General features: G+C 40.7%; 2 protein-coding genes across 4 annotated transcripts; one reads left to right on the top strand and one right to left on the bottom strand.

The window, feature by feature from the left end:
• Positions 1–1,512: 1,512 nt before the first annotated feature.
• LOC134748574 (DDB1- and CUL4-associated factor 10) lies at positions 1,513–13,614 on the top strand. 3 transcript variants are annotated; one of them, XM_063683367.1, is made up of 12 exons: positions 1,513–1,959; positions 2,558–2,671; positions 4,809–5,178; positions 5,653–5,808; positions 5,999–6,058; positions 6,431–6,615; positions 9,284–9,398; positions 10,474–10,556; positions 10,987–11,114; positions 11,797–11,920; positions 12,304–12,435; positions 13,441–13,614. In XM_063683367.1, exons 1-12 carry the CDS (start codon positions 1,739–1,741, stop codon positions 13,460–13,462), a joined length of 1,710 nt encoding a protein of 569 aa, XP_063539437.1. In that variant the 5' UTR covers positions 1,513–1,738; the 3' UTR covers positions 13,463–13,614. The 3 variants fall into 3 exon arrangements, with proteins under 3 accessions (XP_063539437.1, XP_063539435.1, XP_063539436.1); XM_063683365.1 differs by having other exon boundaries at positions 1,517–1,959; positions 11,001–11,114; XM_063683366.1 differs by having other exon boundaries at positions 1,518–1,959; positions 10,492–10,556; positions 11,001–11,114.
• A 670-nt stretch (positions 13,615–14,284) lies between these two features.
• LOC134748583 (electron transfer flavoprotein subunit beta) lies at positions 14,285–19,800 on the bottom strand. The gene is made up of 6 exons (XM_063683374.1): positions 19,643–19,800; positions 19,122–19,280; positions 17,978–18,136; positions 17,535–17,615; positions 15,615–15,755; positions 14,285–14,799 (listed from the first exon to the last, which is right to left on the bottom strand). The coding sequence occupies exons 1-6, from the start codon at positions 19,691–19,693 to the stop codon at positions 14,629–14,631; spliced, it is 762 nt and encodes a 253-aa protein (XP_063539444.1). The 5' UTR covers positions 19,694–19,800; the 3' UTR covers positions 14,285–14,628.
• Positions 19,801–20,201: the final 401 nt, after the last annotated feature.

Here is a 20,201-nt window from a genome sequence, read left to right as displayed (position 1 = left end):
GGACAGCGAAGTATTAGTAATAGGGTCCCGTTTTTACCCTTTGGGTACGGAACCCTAATAAAAAAGACATTAATGATCATTGATGAATGTTCCTTTTATTAATATTGTTGGTCACAAAACTCAACTTTTTATTTCAGATTTCCAAAGGACGAGGAATAGGGGATATTACTGCAATGTTCTGCCACCAGAGTGCAGCACTAGCTTTTTTAGTGCACCGTAGAGTAACTTATATATACTGTACCTTTAACAGGTTTTTGACAAGTTTTCAGGGGACCTACCGGAAAACTTGAATCCGAAATTTCGTTATCTAGCTGCCTCTTTATCGCTCGAATACGCAAGAGTGACAGAGATGTTAGATAACTAAAGTTCGATTTTCTTGTTTCGCGATAGACCCTCAGATTGTGATAGTGGCGCCACCTACGCCGAGTTTCGCGTAATATTCCCTATTATTAAATTAAAAAAATATTACACGAACGTTTTTTTTTTTTTCATTTCCTATTTGGTACAGTCAGCTGCAGAGAAAAGGTACCCCACGTCCATACTAATTTACAGAACTTTGTATGCAGGGGGGGTGCCTTATCTCTGCAGCTGACTGTACATGACTAGAAACTATACTTAGTCTTTTAGCATTAGAAAAAACGGTAAACCATTTCCACGTGTCTTTTTATTGACAAGTTTTTATAAATATAGCAATATTTTACTTATGAAAGCAAAAGTATGTAAATGATCGTTTATTATATTTGTTGTGACTTATTTTCAAAGTGTTTTTCGATAAAACGACACGTTAAGATCGCTCGCCTTCTTTCTAATGATAAAAAAAACGAGAGGTATAGTTAGACGGTTCTGAGTGGTAGACTGCAAATGAGATAAAAGCTATATTAGATACATGCATTAATCCTCATATCAGGCGGCTCTTTGATTCCAAGGATTGCATAATTTTTATACTTTTTAATGATTTTTAGAATATGAAAATTATTTAAATTACTTCATTTCATTTCAACGAGCCGCCTGCTACAGATTTCTTGAAATTGCCGCGTTTTTTCAGGTTCATCTTTCATTAGCCAGACTATTATCAATTTGCCAATTTCGTGATTATTCTTTTACACGGCACATAAACTTATGCATAATTTATCGATACAAAAAGTCGACACAGTTACATCCCTAGCAAATTATCAAACTTATGACACCGTACGTAAATGAGAAATAACAAGCATATATGCATCTCTTTTCGGCACATTATCTAATTCGTAAGGAAGTAAAGTACGGGTATACATATTTGCGAAGCATTTTTGCCCGACTTCTATGCTTTAGTCATTATTCTGAGGTTTCGAGCACTTTTCAACAAACGTCAAAAGTCGATTATAGTTGGTCAAACCAAATTGTCAGTAAATAAGAACAAAAAAACTATACTCGTCCTTTTCCTTTGGGTGCTAGTACTAGTCACAGACTACAAAGGTACTAGTGTAAGACAAAGATAGTCCTTTGACAAACTATATTGACCATCGGACATACCACAGATTCTCACAAGCCACTGCCCACTGCAACTACTGCGAGTGCGAGTACTTTATTAAGAGCTATGGATAATTAAAGTATCTATCCATAAGTCAATTATCACTTAAAATTATGTAGTTTCTTAAATGTTGCGTTCCAGATTAGTTGCATTTACTGCTATGTATTGTACTTAATAAAGTAACGTGTTTTGATTCCGCCCTAGTCTCGCGTAGTGTAGTGTTTCACGATGGGTAATAAAGACGATAGTGTGTTCCTGGCGAAGTATTCAGCCTTCAGCCCATACCGATTGTTCCGACGTGAGGTGGGGTTCGCGCCGCCGCTGGGTGCCGGTGACGCGCTGGCCCGCAGCCTCTACTGCGGCATGAAACCCATCGCCTCTTGGAGCTCCGAAGACGCGAATGCCCTTCCCACAGGAGGCGTGTTCAACCTTGAATTTTCACCGGACGGGTAATAAAATGCTACTGGATTCATAGGTATATCATAGGCATATACTTAAGACTCATTTCCTTGTGAGGTAGCCTTGACTTTGCACCTCTCTAGTTGGCACAAAAAATAAGTCTGAAGCTTCCTGATTGAGACACTTCCCTGCATCTGTTGTCTTTGAAATCTAAAATTTTGGGAGAAATTGCATACAATGTTCAAGTAACAAATATTTGTTGTAATTTGTAAACAACTGTTTTGTTTATAACCTGGGATCAGCTGATTTCCTTAAATGTGTCACTGCTATTATACATATATGTTTATGTTGCCCAGCAATAAGCAAATTTTTAATAGTTAAAGGGCGCAAAGTCACTGTTGAAAATTCTTTTATAAACTGGAGAAATCTTTAATATTTCTATAATTTTAAATATGTTTGTTTGTCAAATATGTATATTAGATTGTATTGTATGTGTCTAACTAAACAAAAACAAGTACTGGGTTAACTGGGTAGCCATATTTCAATTAGCTTGCTACTATGATACCATTTACAATAGGATAGAAAAAGGACACAAAATTATTCTAAGGTATCGTGAAAACATTGTAATAATGAAAGGATTGTTTTCAGGTCCCTATTGGTGGCAGCATGTGAGAAGAAATCTATACAGATATTTGACTCACTCACTCACCGGCGGATACACACAGTCAACGGAGCCCACTCTGATTGTGTTAATTGTGTTAAGTAAGTCTTAATTCTCACTTGTTCCAAATATTGGTTTTGTAGTTACACAATAATTTTATTATTTTATTTAAAAAATCACTAGTTGGCGCTTGAAATGATGGCCTGTTCATTTGGATATTATTAAGAACATATAAAGACAATAAACCATGTAATGTGGTAATTGAGATAATACCATACCATAGAATTGGCAGCTTTTTTGCCAGGGTTTTCCATTGGCTAAAATGGTTAAAAGACCATGCAAGTTAATACAATGGTATTTTATATTTTATTTTAATTTTTGTTGCCTAACAAGATAAAGTCCATACTTTATTCCTAACAAAAAATGTTCTGTTAGGCAACAAAAAATGTTTATAAAATACAAAATACCAAGATGGCATCTAGACTAATCTAAAGTATTAAAACTTTTGATTTTTATTTCGTATCTTAATCATAAGTTTTAATCAAAGTACTTTTTTCTAATAAGTGAAATTAATAACAAACATAATATTATAGTTATATATATATAATAATTTGTATATTTTGCTAATTGTAGTTGAGTTTTAACCATATTTTGTTTCCCTTAAGATGATAATAATGTCTAGGTCAATGTAAATATTTGCCAAACAGTATTACCTATTATCTTGGGACACAACACAAACAGCAATTTCTTAATGGCTATAAATTATATGCTTACTGGACTTATTTTAGATTTAGTCGTGCTGTAAAGAAATAATTATTCTTAAAATCATCATCATTCACTTGCCCTTGTCCCATTCACTTGGGGTCGGCGCAGCATGTCTTTTTCTTCCATACCTCTCTGCCGCCCGTCATCTCATCATTTGATGAAATAATCATTCTTAAAATAAATACAGAAATTAAAAAGTGTGTGCAGAATTTTAAAAAACTTAGACAAAAGGTTAACTAGAAATATAAAAAAAAACAGTGCAATTGTTTTTATTTTTTCTCTTTTCTTGTTTAGTATGTATAGTTTTTTTTTGTGGTAGTTACTTTTTTGTCTGTGTTTTTTGTTTGTGTCATTGGCGTATGTGTCGCCACCAACTCATAGTTTTAAGTCAGGTCCCCACTGAAAACCAGCTCCGCGGATTACCGCGCCCGCGGCATTATGCTGAGTGGGGTCCTATTTTAGCGTCCAATGTTTTTTGTCTGTATGTTTCCTTTTCTTCATATATGTAATCTGTTGTGGCATTAAATAAATGTATTTTCTTTCTTTCAATAATAATATAATCATGTTTTATCAAAGATAAGTGTGAAGATAATGAGGGCTATCGTTTTTTTGCTCACCAGTTGGCGCCTGTGTTGATGGTGGTCCAAACGACTATAGAACAGCTGTCAGTCATTGAAGTGACAAATGATATTTGACATTTCGAACTATGGAAAAGACCACCATCTACACTAGCGCCCCTAGCGGCGAATTCATACGCGTTAGCCCTCAAATTGAAAACACAGTTTAAGGGCTATTGTAGACCTTAATTCCATGCATTAAGATTTGAAGTAGTCTGTTACTATAACAGGCTTTCCTATATTCAAAGTATTTGAGAGATGGTGGTGGTTTACCTAGGTTGTTATTGTTAATACTGAGTGTTTTAATGAGATATCATAAAATTCTACGTATTAAATAGTTTAAATACTCATGTATAATGAACTCATTTGCGAACTGTTTATTTAGATACCACACTTTATTGATTACATTATGTAGTCAACAACAACCTTGTTTCCAAATATAGGAAGTCAACTCACTTAAGAGCTATTTAAGTTAGACATTCAATCAATACTTGTGGTTTTCTAATGCCTAGTTCAATTAATGATCACCTGTTATGCCAGTACTCAATCGAACGGGAGGGTACTACATGTATATATAATTATTTAGATGTCCTTGCATAAAATGACATTCACATTGCAACTTTGAGTAAATTTGTAGATATAATATCTTTATCTTGACTGTCTTGCGACAAATCAATTTATGCTCCTTCTTGTTTGTATCCTCACGTCAGTGTGCGTCAGAGATAATTTTTGGGTAGGTATATGTATATTATGGATGTTTTTTCGTATTAGGTATGGTGTGAGACCATACCTAATACGAACTACGAGATCGAGTACGAGATGGTACTTCTGATTCTGACTTCCATTTTTGTTCCAGATTCCTTGACGGGCGAATGTTTGCCACTTGCTCGGACGACACAACCATAGCACTCTGGGACGTCCGGAACCTAAAAAAGAAGATTTGCTCACTACTTGGCCACAGCAACTGGGTCAAAAATATAGAGTTCTCAATGAAGGACAAGCTGCTTGTCACTTCGGGTTTAGACGGGAGTATATACACTTGGGATATTAATTCGTATTCGGAGTGTAACCTAGTGTACCAAAGAGTGTTCCACGCGAGCGGGCTGATGCGGTGCCGGCTGTCGCCGGACGCGCGGCAGATGGTCATGTGCACGACGCGCGGCCTGCTGGTTATTGTCCATGATCTCAACTTGACTACGTTGGCGCAGGATCTACATGGGTTCAAGGTAATGATATGATAATGATACTTTTTGACTTAAAGCTTTTGATGAAACGGTTACGGTTACATCAACCTATATGGACGCTTGCAACTCCAAGGATATATTCGTGTTTCCAAATCTACTTAAATACAAAATTTCACATTAAGTTGATTGAGTTGGACAACTATTAGACTTAAGAATTGACACATAGATTAGATTAACGATATAGAGAATATTAGGCTCTATTTAAACAGATGCTCGCATGCCATCACCAATGAAGGTATGTTACACAGTATATAACCTCCACTCACCTTTTTTATTGAACTTTATTGCTTAGCTACTAAGTGTGGGTGACGCCCGATATTAAGATGTGCGTCCAAGTAGCATGAAAAAAGAAAAGGAGCCTGCTAATATTATGCGTGCCTATACATGACGCAAGTATATTATCTCATTATTTCACAATTTACACTTCTTAGTATGTATATCAATTCCTTGTTCCAGCCCAACATGTACAGACTAATGCAAACGAGCAACCAGCTGATCCCAATAGCGGCCCAGTACGATCACCTGTTTGACTCCAAGCGCAGCCAGAACCGTATCGAGTTCATATGTGACTTCCCAGAGGGCAACGACGCGGAGGTTGTTAGTGCCTTACAGGTAACTCTAGGCCTGTTTTTATAAGTAGGAGTTTTAGGAGGTGTGGATTATATAATATACCGTTGACTACTTGCCACAGTCAATTTCATTTCGAACTGTCCACCAATATACCGGATCTATTCTGCCTGTCTAGGTGTCTATTGGTTGTAGATTTTGAATTTGTTATTTAGAATGTTAATTTTATTTTCAGATACATCCTCTAGGATGGAGCGCATTAAGTAGAAATATAAGCCACGACGATAGATCAGAGGTAATATTGACGTTAATAATATTTAGTCAATATATGATTATGATATTGTGGTTTTCTTCAAGCCACTGACATTCGTACTGAGATTCATAACTTATTCGAAGGTTTGCATGCATGTGAAGGGCTGATATTCGTTCGCGAATGCGGGTCGTGAGTAGGTTCAAGGGACACATTTTGATAGTAGAAATATCATAGCAGTAATTTGTACTGAAAATACACATTCATGCAACTGCAATCATTATCGTTCGCGTCTTTTGATTTGGGCTAAAAAATCTACACGACTTGGAAAAGCACGAGTGTCATAAAATAATCACATAACCATTCGCAAGTGTTGTCATTGACGCGCGTCTCATAAAAATATATGGTGTCGAACAGTGGTCGTGCATCCACGACATCCAGCCGGTGGAGTGCGCTCGGGACAAGTCGGTGCGCGACCCCCTGCCGGTGGCGGCCGCGCTGCCGGCCCGGCGCGTGCGGCGCCCGCCGCGCCGCCCGCGCCCGCGCCCCTACCGCCAGCCGCGCCCGCAAGCCTCCGTCACGCCCGCGCTGCCTGAGCAACCGTGAGTACTACATGTACACCCGGCCCCGTGCCAGCCCGCCGCCCGCGCCCGCGCCCCTACCGCCAGCCGCGCCCGCAAGCCTCCGTCACGCCCGCGCTGCCTGAGCAACCGTGAGTACTACATGTACACCCGGCCCCGTGCCAGCCCGCCGCCCGCGCCCGCGCCCCTACCGCCAGCCGCGCCCGCAAGCCTCCGTCACGCCCGCGCTGCCTGAGCAACCGTGAGTACTACATGTACACCCGGCCCCGTGCCAGCCCGCCGCCCGCGCCCGCGCCCGCGCCCCTACCGCCAGCCGCGCCCGCAAGCCTCCGTCACGCCCGCGCTGCCTGAGCAACCGTGAGTACTACATGTACACCCGGCCCCGTGCCAGCCCGCCGCCCGCGCCCGCGCCCCTACCGCCAGCCGCGCCCGCAAGCCTCCGTCACGCCCGCGCTGCCTGAGCAACCGTGAGTACTACATGTACACCCGGCCCCGTGCCAGCCCGCCGCCCGCGCCCGCGCCCGCGCCCCTACCGCCAGCCGCGCCCGCAAGCCTCCGTCACGCCCGCGCTGCCTGAGCAACCGTGAGTACTACATGTACACCCGGCCCCGTGCCAGCCCGCCGCCCGCGCCCGCGCCCCTACCGCCAGCCGCGCCCGCAAGCCTCCGTCACGCCCGCGCTGCCCGAGCAACCGTGAGTACTACATGTACACCCGGCCCCGTGCCAGCCCGCCGCCCGCGCCCGCACCGCGAGTCACACTAAGCCGGGTCCAGACGGCTGCAACGTGTAATGTAAGATTACGTGTAATATAGAATTAACGTGTGGACGCGCTCTATGAACCGACATTTGATAGATCCGGCACGAGCGTTACATGTAATGCTCGTAGTGCCGTCCACACGCAGAATTCGTGTTACATTACACATTATAGCCGTCTGGACCCGGCTCTAAATGTTGACCATTTTTACCAAGTTTTAGAGTTAAGCCGGGCCCAGACGGGATCCATCGGCTGTCGGTTTTTAGCGCGAACACAAAGAGGCTCGCAGTGCCGTCCATACGTTGACGCTATATTACACCACGATACACCCCTGGACCCGGCTTTAGAATTTGCCCCCGCGCGTAGGCTGTTTGCGTGCAATGCATCTTTGCTACCTCTTTTGCAGCATTCTTTATAACAGTAGCAATTTTTAACATTCTACAGACGCATAACTATCTTATAGGTAGGCTTTACATAATAAGTGGACAGTCATTAGCATACTTAAAATTAAGTTGTTTTTATTAATTAAGAACATTTCAAATGTGAGTGACCTTGGCGACGTACATGCAGACTTGCGTGGTTGCACCACGGATCGCACCGATTTCAAACTGTAACTTGGCCCTTAAATGCGTATGAAACATATAAAAAACAAAGTACGACGTTCGATTGTATGGGCCCTTAATCCGGCTTATGCCACGTACACACTAAGCCAACGAACGCGAACGGAGGGCCTTCGCTTCACTGGCCTTTGGTCCTGTCTGAGTGTCTGGGCGGATTAGCATTTGTTAGCTGACGATCCGAAGCGTGGCTGTATCGTCGAAAGGAATCGAATCATTCGGCAAAATTCAGTGTGGACGGTTCGCCGAACGAATATTCCGATTTATAAAAATAGTTTTTTTTATACAGGGTGGATTTTCTTAGTGGGTCAGTGAGGGCAGCTACCAGATGTACCGTGCTGCTACGCGAAAATGGTCTCATGAATTATCCAGGATCAAAAGCTAGTATGGGACCAAAAAAATGAATGGGTAGAAGTCACAAATTGAGGAAAACTTATCCCATACAATTTGTATGAAAATGAAAACAAATTTTCACATTATTAAATTGTAAAACGGGACTTAATCGCGTATTCAAGTTTGATTTACCTGATTGGCTGATTTGTGAAATGTGAATAAAATTTCACGTTTTCTCCGTAGTAAATGTATGGAAAACAGTTTTCTTTCATTTGTGGATTTTTAGTACATTACCTTAAGTTGACCCCTGGGAAACTATTGATACTGGATAGGAATGGAATCGATTGGCATAAAAAAAAAGCATGTGAAAAAAAGATATTCTCATTTTCAAGTTTCAGGTTTTCCTCGATTTGTGGCTTTTCTAACTTTTTTTTGGTCCTATACAAGCTTTTGAACCCTGGATAGGAAAAGGATCGATTGGCATCAAAAAATAAAGTTGGGCAAAAATGCCCTTTTTCTCGCAACCTGTATGTTTTTTTTCCAAAAACTAAACGCCAATCTTCATTAATTTAAAATTAAGGGAAGGTCTTCTAAGACGGTTTTCGCGTAGCAGCACGGGATCTGGTAGCTGCCCTCATTGAGCCACTAAGAAAATCCACCCTGTACGTGACGTACTCTATCTCCGCTTTCGTTTAATTTTTCTTTTTCTTGCTAAATGGTTACGTTAAATAAAACTTAGCAATAATAATAATTTCGTCATCACCCATTATCATGTGATTTTGAGCCGGAACGGGCGCCAACGATCCTTTAATTGCCATTATCCGTTGGCGTTCGTTCGGTCGGTGTGCGGAAGTATCTCCGAAGGCTAACGAGCGAAGGCAGACTCTGAATATCGTTCGCGTTTGTCGGTTTGGTCTGTATGCGTCATAACTTGAGACTCGAATGGACAAAGGCATGGTTAATAACAGTGATGATAATGTGTCAGCGGCACGTCGGCGCTATCGCGGCGCGCTTGGGCCGAGCACCGCGCCGCCGCGGCGCCGCGCGCGCCCGCCGCCGTGCCGCCCGCCGCGCGCGCGGCCGAGCCGAGACTCGGCGGGGTAAGTCATCTGCTTTATTTCAACAATTTAGTTTACATGGAGGCCAATTAGAACTTACATTTTGATGTGATGTAATTTTTTTACCGTTCGCCTATGCGTATCGCTCGCGCCGATACATGCACCAGCAAAATGCACGCGTGAATGGTTACATAACGACATCATTTTGATATCGGAATGTCAGTTCGAATTGACCTCATGTTGTGTGACTAATAGAACGTATAGTTGCCGGAAGCATGCCACGATTACGTTAGTAGACCTGATTTTTAACATTTTTAGTGTAAACCAAAATAAATGTCATATACAAAGGAAAAAATTACCGAGGCCTCCAGTGTCCAGTGCTGGAATCGAACCAGCGTATCTTAGAGTATTTTTAGTGTAACACGTCATTATATATACTTTGCATGGGGTCTTATATACACGGTGCCAAAAAAAAGTGCATTCCCGTTGCCAGGGAGGTTTTGGGATTATACTGAGCAACTTTTACTATGGGACCAACCCCGAAATAGCGAAAACAAATTTAAATTTTATTTTCGCCATTTCGTGGTTTGTCCCATAGTAAAAGTTGCTCAGTATAATTCCGAAACCTCCCCGGCAACGGGAATGCACTTATTTTAGCCATCCTGTATATATTATCTGTAAGTTCTGAAAAACACTTTGCTGAAACCCAAAACATCTTATTTCAGAATGTTATTTTAAAATGAGAGCGTAACTTCGATTGTATGGCGGCGGCCAGGTTCATGTCACTTAAGGTAGTCAAACATAGGTATGAGTTATGAAACCTAAGCTAAATACTTACCAAAAATAATCGTGGTGTAAGAAAACAGCTTTCGTTTAGAGTTTAGACAATATTTTTTTTGTTTATTTTAATCACTACGACCTAGTCCAATTTGGCGTTTTTAGCTAAACCTAAATATATCACCTTTATGCTTTATGTTTGATCAAAACAAACTATTTTTTTTTTAATTCAAAAGCATACATATTGTTATGTTAACACAGTCGAACTTGTCCTTAATTTTTTGCAGAAAGTAGCAAAATAGCGTGAATAATCATGTAAAGCGGATATTTTTAATACCAGGACTTATCCTCTATTCAGAACGATGTCTGGGAGGCGTCCATCACGATCAAACAACACAGAATGCTGCAAGAGTTGGCTGGCAGGTGAGCAGTACCTACTCGTACACTACCACTTAGTACCTACTACCAAAAAGTTATTGATTATCTCTCTCACGGTATATATTTCTCAATAAATAACTCTGGTAGTGCCGTATACTGAGTTACTGAGGCCGTGAACTGGACGCACGCGATCGGCGTCGCGGCAAACGTGGCGGCGGGCAGCGAACGCGTCCAAAACAGATTCAACACCTCCGGTCGTATGCGTCATGCGTCCAGTCCGCGGCCTTAGAGGTGTCCAAATCGTAAATTTCATTTTCTGACACGTTATGATAAAGTGTAGAAAACTTATAGAAAAGAAAATGATCCGACGCAAGTCTCGCTGGTGCCGAGCGGCTCAGATAGACCAAACATTCAATCGACCGATCAAATACAGCAATTTAGCGAAACTTGCATCACAGATGTAGAAATAACACAGTGGTATATTTGCAGAGGGCAGGGGCACCGCAACTTCAACATGCAGCGCATCATGGGCATCAACACCGGCATCGCGCCGCCCGCCGCGCGCGCGCGCCCCCTGCCCCGCGCCGACGACGACGAGGAGAGGTATTCACTCATTTGCTAATGTCTCTCGGCTGTTTCGTTGTTGCAGTAATCATGTCCAACGATTCGTTTCACCACCACCTTTTAGTAGGTCGTTAAACGATGTACTAGAAGGTGGTGATGGTTACCATGCCCTCGCCTCGCCCTTACAACCCAAGGCCGTGAGTCCACCCGTGAGATTATCGAGGCACTTTTACTAGGTATGGGGTCGTGTTTAATCTCCAGCTTCCCCGGAAGCGCCGCTCAGGTGACGCTCCGGTCCTTCGGCAATACGCGGAGCTCGGCCTTCGGCCTTGTCTGGGTTTCGGAGCTCAGCCTAATGAGCCAGACTTACCTAATTCTAATATTTGACGTATGAGGCAACATCATCAGTGCGATGTATTTCGTCATTTACCAAATTTACAATATGACCGAATCATCCCACGCCGTTGCACCGATTTAATGTTCGAATTCCATATTAACTCGACCGTGAAGGACAAGTAGGCTAATTGGTGATATGTGACGTCGGTTCCGTTCTAAAAGTTTTATGCTTGCGTTAGATGTCGCTGAAAAGAAGCCATTAAAAGATTTAGTTGTGATAATTGGCTCCGGTGAAGCCAAGGTTGCGGGTTAAAGTCCCGTCCCGGACATAGTTTTTCAATTTTAATTATAAAACTAAAAAATCCTTTTATTCCTTTCCGCTCAGCACATCACCATCAACGTCCGGGCAGACGCCGGAGAGCGAGGCCACCAAGCACTACATCCGGCAGAACCGCGACCGCCTGCTCTACTACATCGAGGAGACCAATGAGGGGAAAGGGTTTATCAAAGTTAGTAATAGATAGTCCTTTTATTTCGCTCAGCTCATCGCCATCGACGTCCGGGCAGACGCCGGAGAGTGAGACCACCAAGCACTACATCCGGCAGAACCGCGATAGCCCTTTTATTCGATTATAACACATACTCGTACAACGGATCCTGATTATTACGGAAATCACGACATCAGATGGTAACTGGTGTAAGTGAGACACAGTCCTCTGGTTTGATGCTCTCTTTCGGGTTATTTTCTCTAGTGATACTGTCTTGTTCGGTAATAAGGTTCAATTTAGTTTGACAAAAAAGTAATTTTGGGTAGAAATCTATGCCCACTATGGGTATAAGTGAAATTGCGGTATCAGGGAGAAGTCTAAATCTAACAAAGACATATTTGCAGGAATTGTGTTATTCGGCGGACGGGCGGTTGGTGTGTTCCCCGTTCGGCTGCGGCATGCGACTGCTCGCGCTCGACGACCGGTGCGGCGAGCTGTCGCACTGCGTCGAGAACTTCACCGGCCCCAGACCCATGGTCAGTGTCCTCTCCTCTACGCATTATATTAGTATTGATAGACCACAGCGAAGCTTAACAGGCTGTCAATACCTAAAGCGCGCACACTGTCTATTTGTATCGGAGTAAATGAGATAGCACTGTCGCTGTTACTGGGCCTGGCCAAGGGAATAATAAAGAAAACAATTGAAATAAAAAAAATGTGGATAATTTGTGTAATATTACTCGTAAGCGGTTTAGGTATAAATGTTTTGAAATTGAGATTTTAATTGCAGACCTATAAGTCAAAAAAATAAAGACCGTTTAATGTTGATTTTAAGACCAATCTTTGCAATTATTTTCTATCGAGCCGATTTCGTTCAATCATGTATCGAGTACGGCCACGGTCTTTGAAATATAATTAAATATTAACATTTTTTTTTCTTTACTTAACATCAATTTCAAGGTCATTGGGTGTTGACAGCCCCTTAATGCGCTGACTGCTATTACTCACTACTGCTCCGAACAGTCATTAAGGCATGGTATTACGAGTCAAAAAGAGAATGCTTGATGCGACTCATGCATTAGAGAAGGACAAAGAGATCTCGTGTTAAGCATTGGTGAGAACTTAGTACTTTTTATTACTAGGAGGATATAACCAAACGGAGCCGCCACGTCTGTAATTTGCTGTACAAAAAAGTCTGCCGATTTTTGCGGGGGAGGGGAACGTCAAATGTATACGTAACGTCAAAATAGCCATGTCAGATAAACGTCAGTCCATACATTGTGTATGACTATTGGCCGACTATTTTCGACAGAGGGGAATGGCTGTTAATGGCTACTCCGTTTGGTTATATTCTCCTAGATTTATTATCTACTGCACCGTTAGTTATATACAGCACTATGGGTATGGTGTATATCGTCAGGTGACAACCAATACTCACTAGTTCAGATAATAATACGGTTCACTATGGCTATGAACTTGTGGTGGTAATTAGTGAGTTTTGGTTGTCGCAAACAGTAATTCAATAAATATTTTGTTTGCAGGTTGACGTGGGCCAAAGTCTAGGACACCATCAAGACCTAGTGGTGAGCTGCAAGTTCAGCCCGCGCTACCACTTGCTCGTGACCGGCTGCCTCGAGGGCAAGATCGTGTGGTACGAGCCCTTCAGTGGCGAGACAATGTATTAGATACTTAATTATATTAGACATATCAAATATCATATCTTGTTTTATTTATATCTTTCTTATACACAGTCGGGCTAACACATGATTGGCGCGAGATTATCTCGCCGCGACATAGACTACCCGTCCCTCTTTAATTCATACAGTTAGTAAAAGACGGGTAGTCTATTTCGCGCCCAGATACTGTCGCGCCAATCATGTACTCGGCCTACAAATGTCCAATGATCATCGAGAAGCGATTCGAGAATTGTTCTCATAGAAAATGTAGTCGCCGGCACTGTTAACCTTTCGGACGCCAATGACGGATATATCGCCAGCGCAGATCCAACGCCAAAGACCGATTAATCAATCTGTCATAGACAACAGAGCAACATAGACCTACGTGCATTCGCATAAAGTTCAATTTCAGTTTTGACACTTCGGTGGCGTGGCGTCAGAGTGATAGCTTTTGTGTTTGACACGGCGTCGAGAAGGTTAACAAGCGTTGATCACCGATCAATATATGCATCTTTTATTCACACGAGATTAAGTGTACACTTTATCCCGCCGTTGTGATAGCTTCCCAAAGACCTGATCCCACACCCTGTTTCATTTGTATTTTAACGCTTGAATGAGAAAGTCCACTCGAGATTAGATTCAAAGAAAATTACTGTTGGACTACACCAATGAATCTAGTTTAGATCATTACCGAAAATAAAATAAAATAAACATGGGAAAATATTTATTTAACAATTTACACTAAATTCCATGATTGACATTGCATTACAAAATATATAAACCGAATTAACACTATACAACATGCATACAACATTTTCAACCTCAATCCACGACACCGCAAAATCGCACTTCAGGCGTTTTCTCCCATGTTCATTGTGATGCAGTAACAGCTACCCACGCGAGCGCATTGAACATTATAACGTAATACCGTACTTGCGTCTCTTAATATCATTCAGTACGTGAGACCGATGCAACATCGCAATGTACTATTTGCTTCGCGCCGAATTAGGTATATTCTTATTTGGTACGATTGAGGTGCAACGTTAGTACTGGTTAGATGTGTCCGCCCTCCTTGAGCTTGGCGACGAGGGTGTCCACGTCGGGCAGCACGGAGCCGGCCTGTCTGACGGGCGGGTCCTCCACAGACACCACCTTGATCCTGGGCGCGATGTCGACACCCAAGTCCTTGGGCGTTACTTTCTTGAGGGGCTTCTTTTTGGCTTTCTGAAAGAATAAACTCGGATTAATACGCAGTGTAGGTGTTACGATCATTTTTAACATTAATAAATTGTGACAATCAAAGAATCAAGTGAGTATAATAGGTAATTATTGTGATTTTTATTCGGCAACGGGCGCTGTTATAATTTAATTAGTTTTTTTAATTGAAGTTACTTTGGCGTGACTTAAGATCCATCTTTCAGTGTTGGATTAAATGTCTAGCACTCCCCTCCAGGTGCCCCCCCCCCCCAGGTTGGACCCCTCAGGTGGTCTATACAACCATTATCCTAGTTATTGTAATGTATTTTTAACTTATTACTATCTTTGCCTTTTGTATGTTTTATATTAATTACCTATGTTGTTATTCTTGTTACCTGTCGTGATTGTTTCACCGGATGGTCTCATCGGAAGATCAGCGCTGGAAGTCGCCACCAACATTTGACCATTTCGTGGCACTTTCTCCTTTTTATGTTTCTCTGTTTTGTATAATTTTCCATTTTATGTTTGTGCTAACACTGCTAACGAATAAATTATTTCTATTCTATTTAGGCGTGTCGAACCAGACACCCTTAGTACTCGAATCTCATACTTCTAGGAGGCCTAGGCAAGCCTAGTATGCCTTAGTTAAGCCGCGGACTCGCCTCACGCGACCGATGGTACAATTGTCGCTGCCCGCCGTCGCCGGTGCCGGTGCTGTCGTCCAGAACAGTGTACGTAGGTACATTATGCTCGAGCCGCTTGGTGCCGCGCTACTCGAGACCTCGCACTGGTTTCTTTCGTCATCAATTTATTCAACCAATATCAAACCTGTAACGACTTACCATGATATTAGGCAGCGTGGCGTATCTGGGCTCGTTGAGTCGCAGGTCCGCACTGATGACGGCCGGCAGCTTCGTCTTGATCACCTCCAAGCCACCGTCAATTTCGCGCGTCACCGTCAGGCCCGCGTCGGTTTTCTCCACCTAAGAATAGATTATTAGTTTGTCAAAGGACTCTCTCATTTAAACAGAGATAATCATACTATCTTTGTCTTACATTAGTACTAGCACCCAAAAGACAAGGATGAGTATAGTTTTTTTTGTTCTTATTTACTGACAATTTGGTTTGACCAACTATATTTCTGACAGTTTCTCCCATACTTAAAGTTGGCTAGGATCCTTGCGAGTTTTCTTGCCAATAACGCCAGTCCTCTTATTTATACTGCCACTTAGTGAGAATGAGTATAAAAGAGATTTTCTACAGGTTGACTGTATACCTCAGACGGTTACTCATATTGTCCTTATTTCTCTTGATCAGAAAAGATAGATTGACACACTGTTTTCAACCTGATTCGCGATCCGCTAGCTAGAAAGAGCCTGATTTGGGCCGTCACAATAGATCACTGCTTGGTCGACGTGGCACTCAAAGGCCCGCAACACCCCCAGTAATAATAATAAATAGGGTCGCGATAATAGGGTATTTGACAACATTAAAAATATATTATAACGAATTGCTGTCATCCTGAAAGATAATAAACTAATAAAGTATATTTCACTATATTTGAATGTAAATTATGTTTATTTTTTGGAAAATAAACGAAAGAAAATTTAATATTTTTTGAAATTTCATCAGAGACGTGAACGCTCTGTGATTGGTCAACGCTCGGATGACGTCACACGCGGGTAAACATTCTTGATTGCCTTGAGTGTTTTAACTGTTTTATTTGTATTTAGTTAATTTTAGTTATTGTTCCACAGTTTTCTGATATATTCCGATTTATCCGTATATCTAGTAGCACAATATTCATAAGAATCTCAAAATGGAGCCGAAATATGTGAAAGCTGATAGCGGCAACCTACCAGACATAGACGCATTAATAGTTGCACTTTTCTTTAAAGATAATCCGGATTACTATGCTGCGGAACTTAGAAATGTAAAAACAGCTGTATGAGTATACGTAGAAATTGTTTATTTACGAACATTTCGATTTCGATGATACGAATACGACGACGATTGATATATAGAATACGATGACGAGAATAGTATCTCCATACTGCACTTTAGTTTGAAAGAAAAAGTATGCTACTAACTACCTACTAATGCTAAAAGAGCTATGTTATGAGATTATGTAGTAATACATTAAATACCTAGATTTTGTTTCGTTAAATAACAAAATCCGCTGCTTTAATTGCCATATTTATTTACAGTTAAATATTACTTACATCGAAGTGGTCTTCACACATAAAAACATTTATATGCGCTAAAATGCTCTTTGGGTCTCTTCGCGCTAGTTTTAAACACATTTTTCTTTTTTTGGGATTCGTTGGAATGGAAACAAACGATTTGTCGGGATTTTTTATAGTCGTACTTGAATATTGCGGCACTATACACCATTTATATACCATTTTACAGTGAAATAATGAATTCAATGCACATAAACCATAAGATTAACTAAGGTCATTGACTGAGTTTACTTGCGCGTGACGTCACACGTGTCACGTGATTAGCCCCTTTGCAAAAACAGCGTTTAAGGCGCGTTCAAAATAAATAAACTTTAACATTGTTTTTTTATATTTAATACAGGAAATTTCACGGAAATATCAATGTAGTGTAATTATTAAGTCATAAACAATAAATTAAAACCATTTTCAAAAATTAGTCAAATAGCCTATTATGTAAATGCCAAGGGTGATCCCTATCCTTAATAACACTAAATAAATACAAAACAAAGTATCAACCTTTTATAGGTGTTCTTTAGTTACCTTTGAAGCGAATGTGCCCTGGGGCCAATCCAAAAGGGCAGCCGTCATTTGGGCAGTCTGATTTGAATCATCATCAATAGCCTGTAAAAAAATAAAAATACTAAACTAAGAACCTTAAACCCAAACCTGGGTAGGTACATACAGGGTGTAATGTAATCGGTAAGTATTTATTCCGTAAATATACTAAAATTTGTATCAAAAAACTTCAAACTGATATGAAAGTATGTTACCTATGAGTAAAATTACATTAATTACTTTTTTAAATAAAACTTGAAATATCAAAAAATTTTAGTTTAAACCCCCCCTCCCCATTAAGTACGATGTTCACTAAGAGGTTTAATTTGTCTACAGTAAGAGATATAAATATGATTGTTTACATGATTATTCTATAATAAAGTAATAAAACTATTTTTTTAGTGGTAAATGTTTTCCATCAAACTAACCTGTTTTCCAACTATGACAATGTCAGCCTTCTCATCCTGGGTCAGTTTGGCGAGAATCTTGGCCACATGCAGGGGCTGCAGAGTCTCGTACTGAGCACCGGCCACCTCCACATGGATGGCGCGGTCAGCGCCCATAGCCAAGGCTGTCCTTAAGGTTTCCTGAATAAGATTATATTTCAATTTTTGTGACAAATAATATTGAAATACAACAATTTAACTTGATTATATCGCATATAAGTAATGAAAAATATGGTTAAATTGGTTTATTTCATGAATAGCTATCATGGTAACTGAAGAAAATATGACAAATAGTAATTTAAATATTTATAAAGTCCTCTATGGGCCCATCATCAACTTTTCATTGTCACCTATAGCCATGGTTATATTCTACTGGTTCATGCTTTCCATCTTTATGTTTCACAAAATATGCACTTTTGAGGTTGTTACATACCCAACTAAGAAACCATGTTACAACACTTCTACTACCAAACTGCTACAGTTGTCTCCTGGCTGATGGGACAGAGTATCAACAGAGTAATTAAGTGTAGCACTAAATCCTGGATTAGGCTTGTGTCGGTCATGAACTAAGAAATCTGTTAAGAATGAAATCCTGTGAAGGACCGAAAGGAACTAAATCTTAATCGGTTTTTAGGTCCTTTTTCAGTGGGATTGGAGAGCGCTTCACTGAGTGAAACGGACAATGGACAGAACAAAACGGTTCACAATGTCGCAGGCACAAGTGTGAATGAGATGAAAGAACAATATGACATGCCAAAGTCAAAAAGTATAAAGGAAAATCAAATATTTTTCTATATATTGAATTTTTTTTATTGTGTTATGGTGTTTTCGACATATCATATTATACAACTTGAATTATATTCAGTTACCAAAGGTTGGACAAAAATCGAGTGTAAAACAGATTCCTATTCATTCCCTGCTCTCAACAAGTTCAACAACCGAACTGAACTAAATGGAACTTTTAGACCGAACTAGTTTGTTTGACCGATTGACCGAGAGTGGAGCGCTCTCTGTAGTGAACGAGCAGGCACAAGCCTATCCTGGATTTAATTAGAGGCTGTATAAAATGTAGTCTGGAGTTAGCCGTTTATTGATTTGGTTGAATATTGTTGAAATCTGTTGTTACCTGGGCTTGTGTGGGTCCGCAGGAGACGGCAATAACCTCACTGGCTAGCTTCTTCTCCTTCATGCGGACTGCCTCCTCCACCGCGATCTCATCGAACGGGTTCATGGAGTGCTTCACTCCATCTGTCACCACGCCAGACTTGTCAGGCTTCACACGGACCTGAAACACAGACACTTTTCTATAGAGTTGCGAGGCAAACAGGTGGAGTCACAGAGGTTTTTAAAACTCAAGGACTTTTTTTAGGCCAAACGATAATTAAATGTACTTCGTAATATAAATGTAAGTGCTAATTAATGGTATTTTTATTGAGATGATAGAAAAAGTATATTGTTTACAGGACGTTATAATTTGTTTAGACTAAATTATTTGGTTACCAAAAGTAAAAATGTGTAACATAATGAGATGAGATATTAAGACGGTACACAATTTTCTATAATCACTCTTTTTATCAATGAGTAGATATTAGATCGACCCCCGAACTTGATTACCTCTAGTAACCTAAAATATTTTAATTAACTTACCTTGACAGCATAGTCGATAACTCTCTTAACTCCGACCAAAACGCGAGACATATTTAAATATTAGAGAATTTCAATTACTTTTAGCAAAAACAAAATAAAATCTAACGAGTTCGAAGTCCAAAATAAAATGAATAGTGATGTGTTGTGAGCAGTGAGCTGCCGCCCTACGTCAAAAGATGTTTCCGGCTGTCATCGTAATCGATATCGATTATTCGGTCATATCATCGGCATCATCGCTAGGTGTAATTACTTTAAAAAGAGATAAAAATGTGAGATCGGTTACTTAACTATGTATATAAGGGTGGTATTCCATCTGTCAAATTTCTTGGCCAATGTGTATTGCGTCTCACATTTTGCTTAATGAGAGAGTCAAACGCAATGACATTGGACAAGTGGAACACCACCCTAAGATAGGAAGATTTATAAATTCGCTAGTATTATTTAAAGGGTTTCTAATAAGTCCTTGTAAGATTCCATCCCATTTGTCATCGCTTCATGACATGACATTGTTTGAACCAACTTAGCTATGTAGAAATAAATTATTTTTTTTTATTTTATA

This window comes from Cydia strobilella, chromosome 16, assembly GCF_947568885.1.
Source record: "Cydia strobilella chromosome 16, ilCydStro3.1, whole genome shotgun sequence".
NCBI classification, from domain to species: domain Eukaryota; kingdom Metazoa; phylum Arthropoda; class Insecta; order Lepidoptera; family Tortricidae; genus Cydia; species Cydia strobilella.
This window is presented reverse-complemented; position numbering and strand designations above follow the sequence as displayed.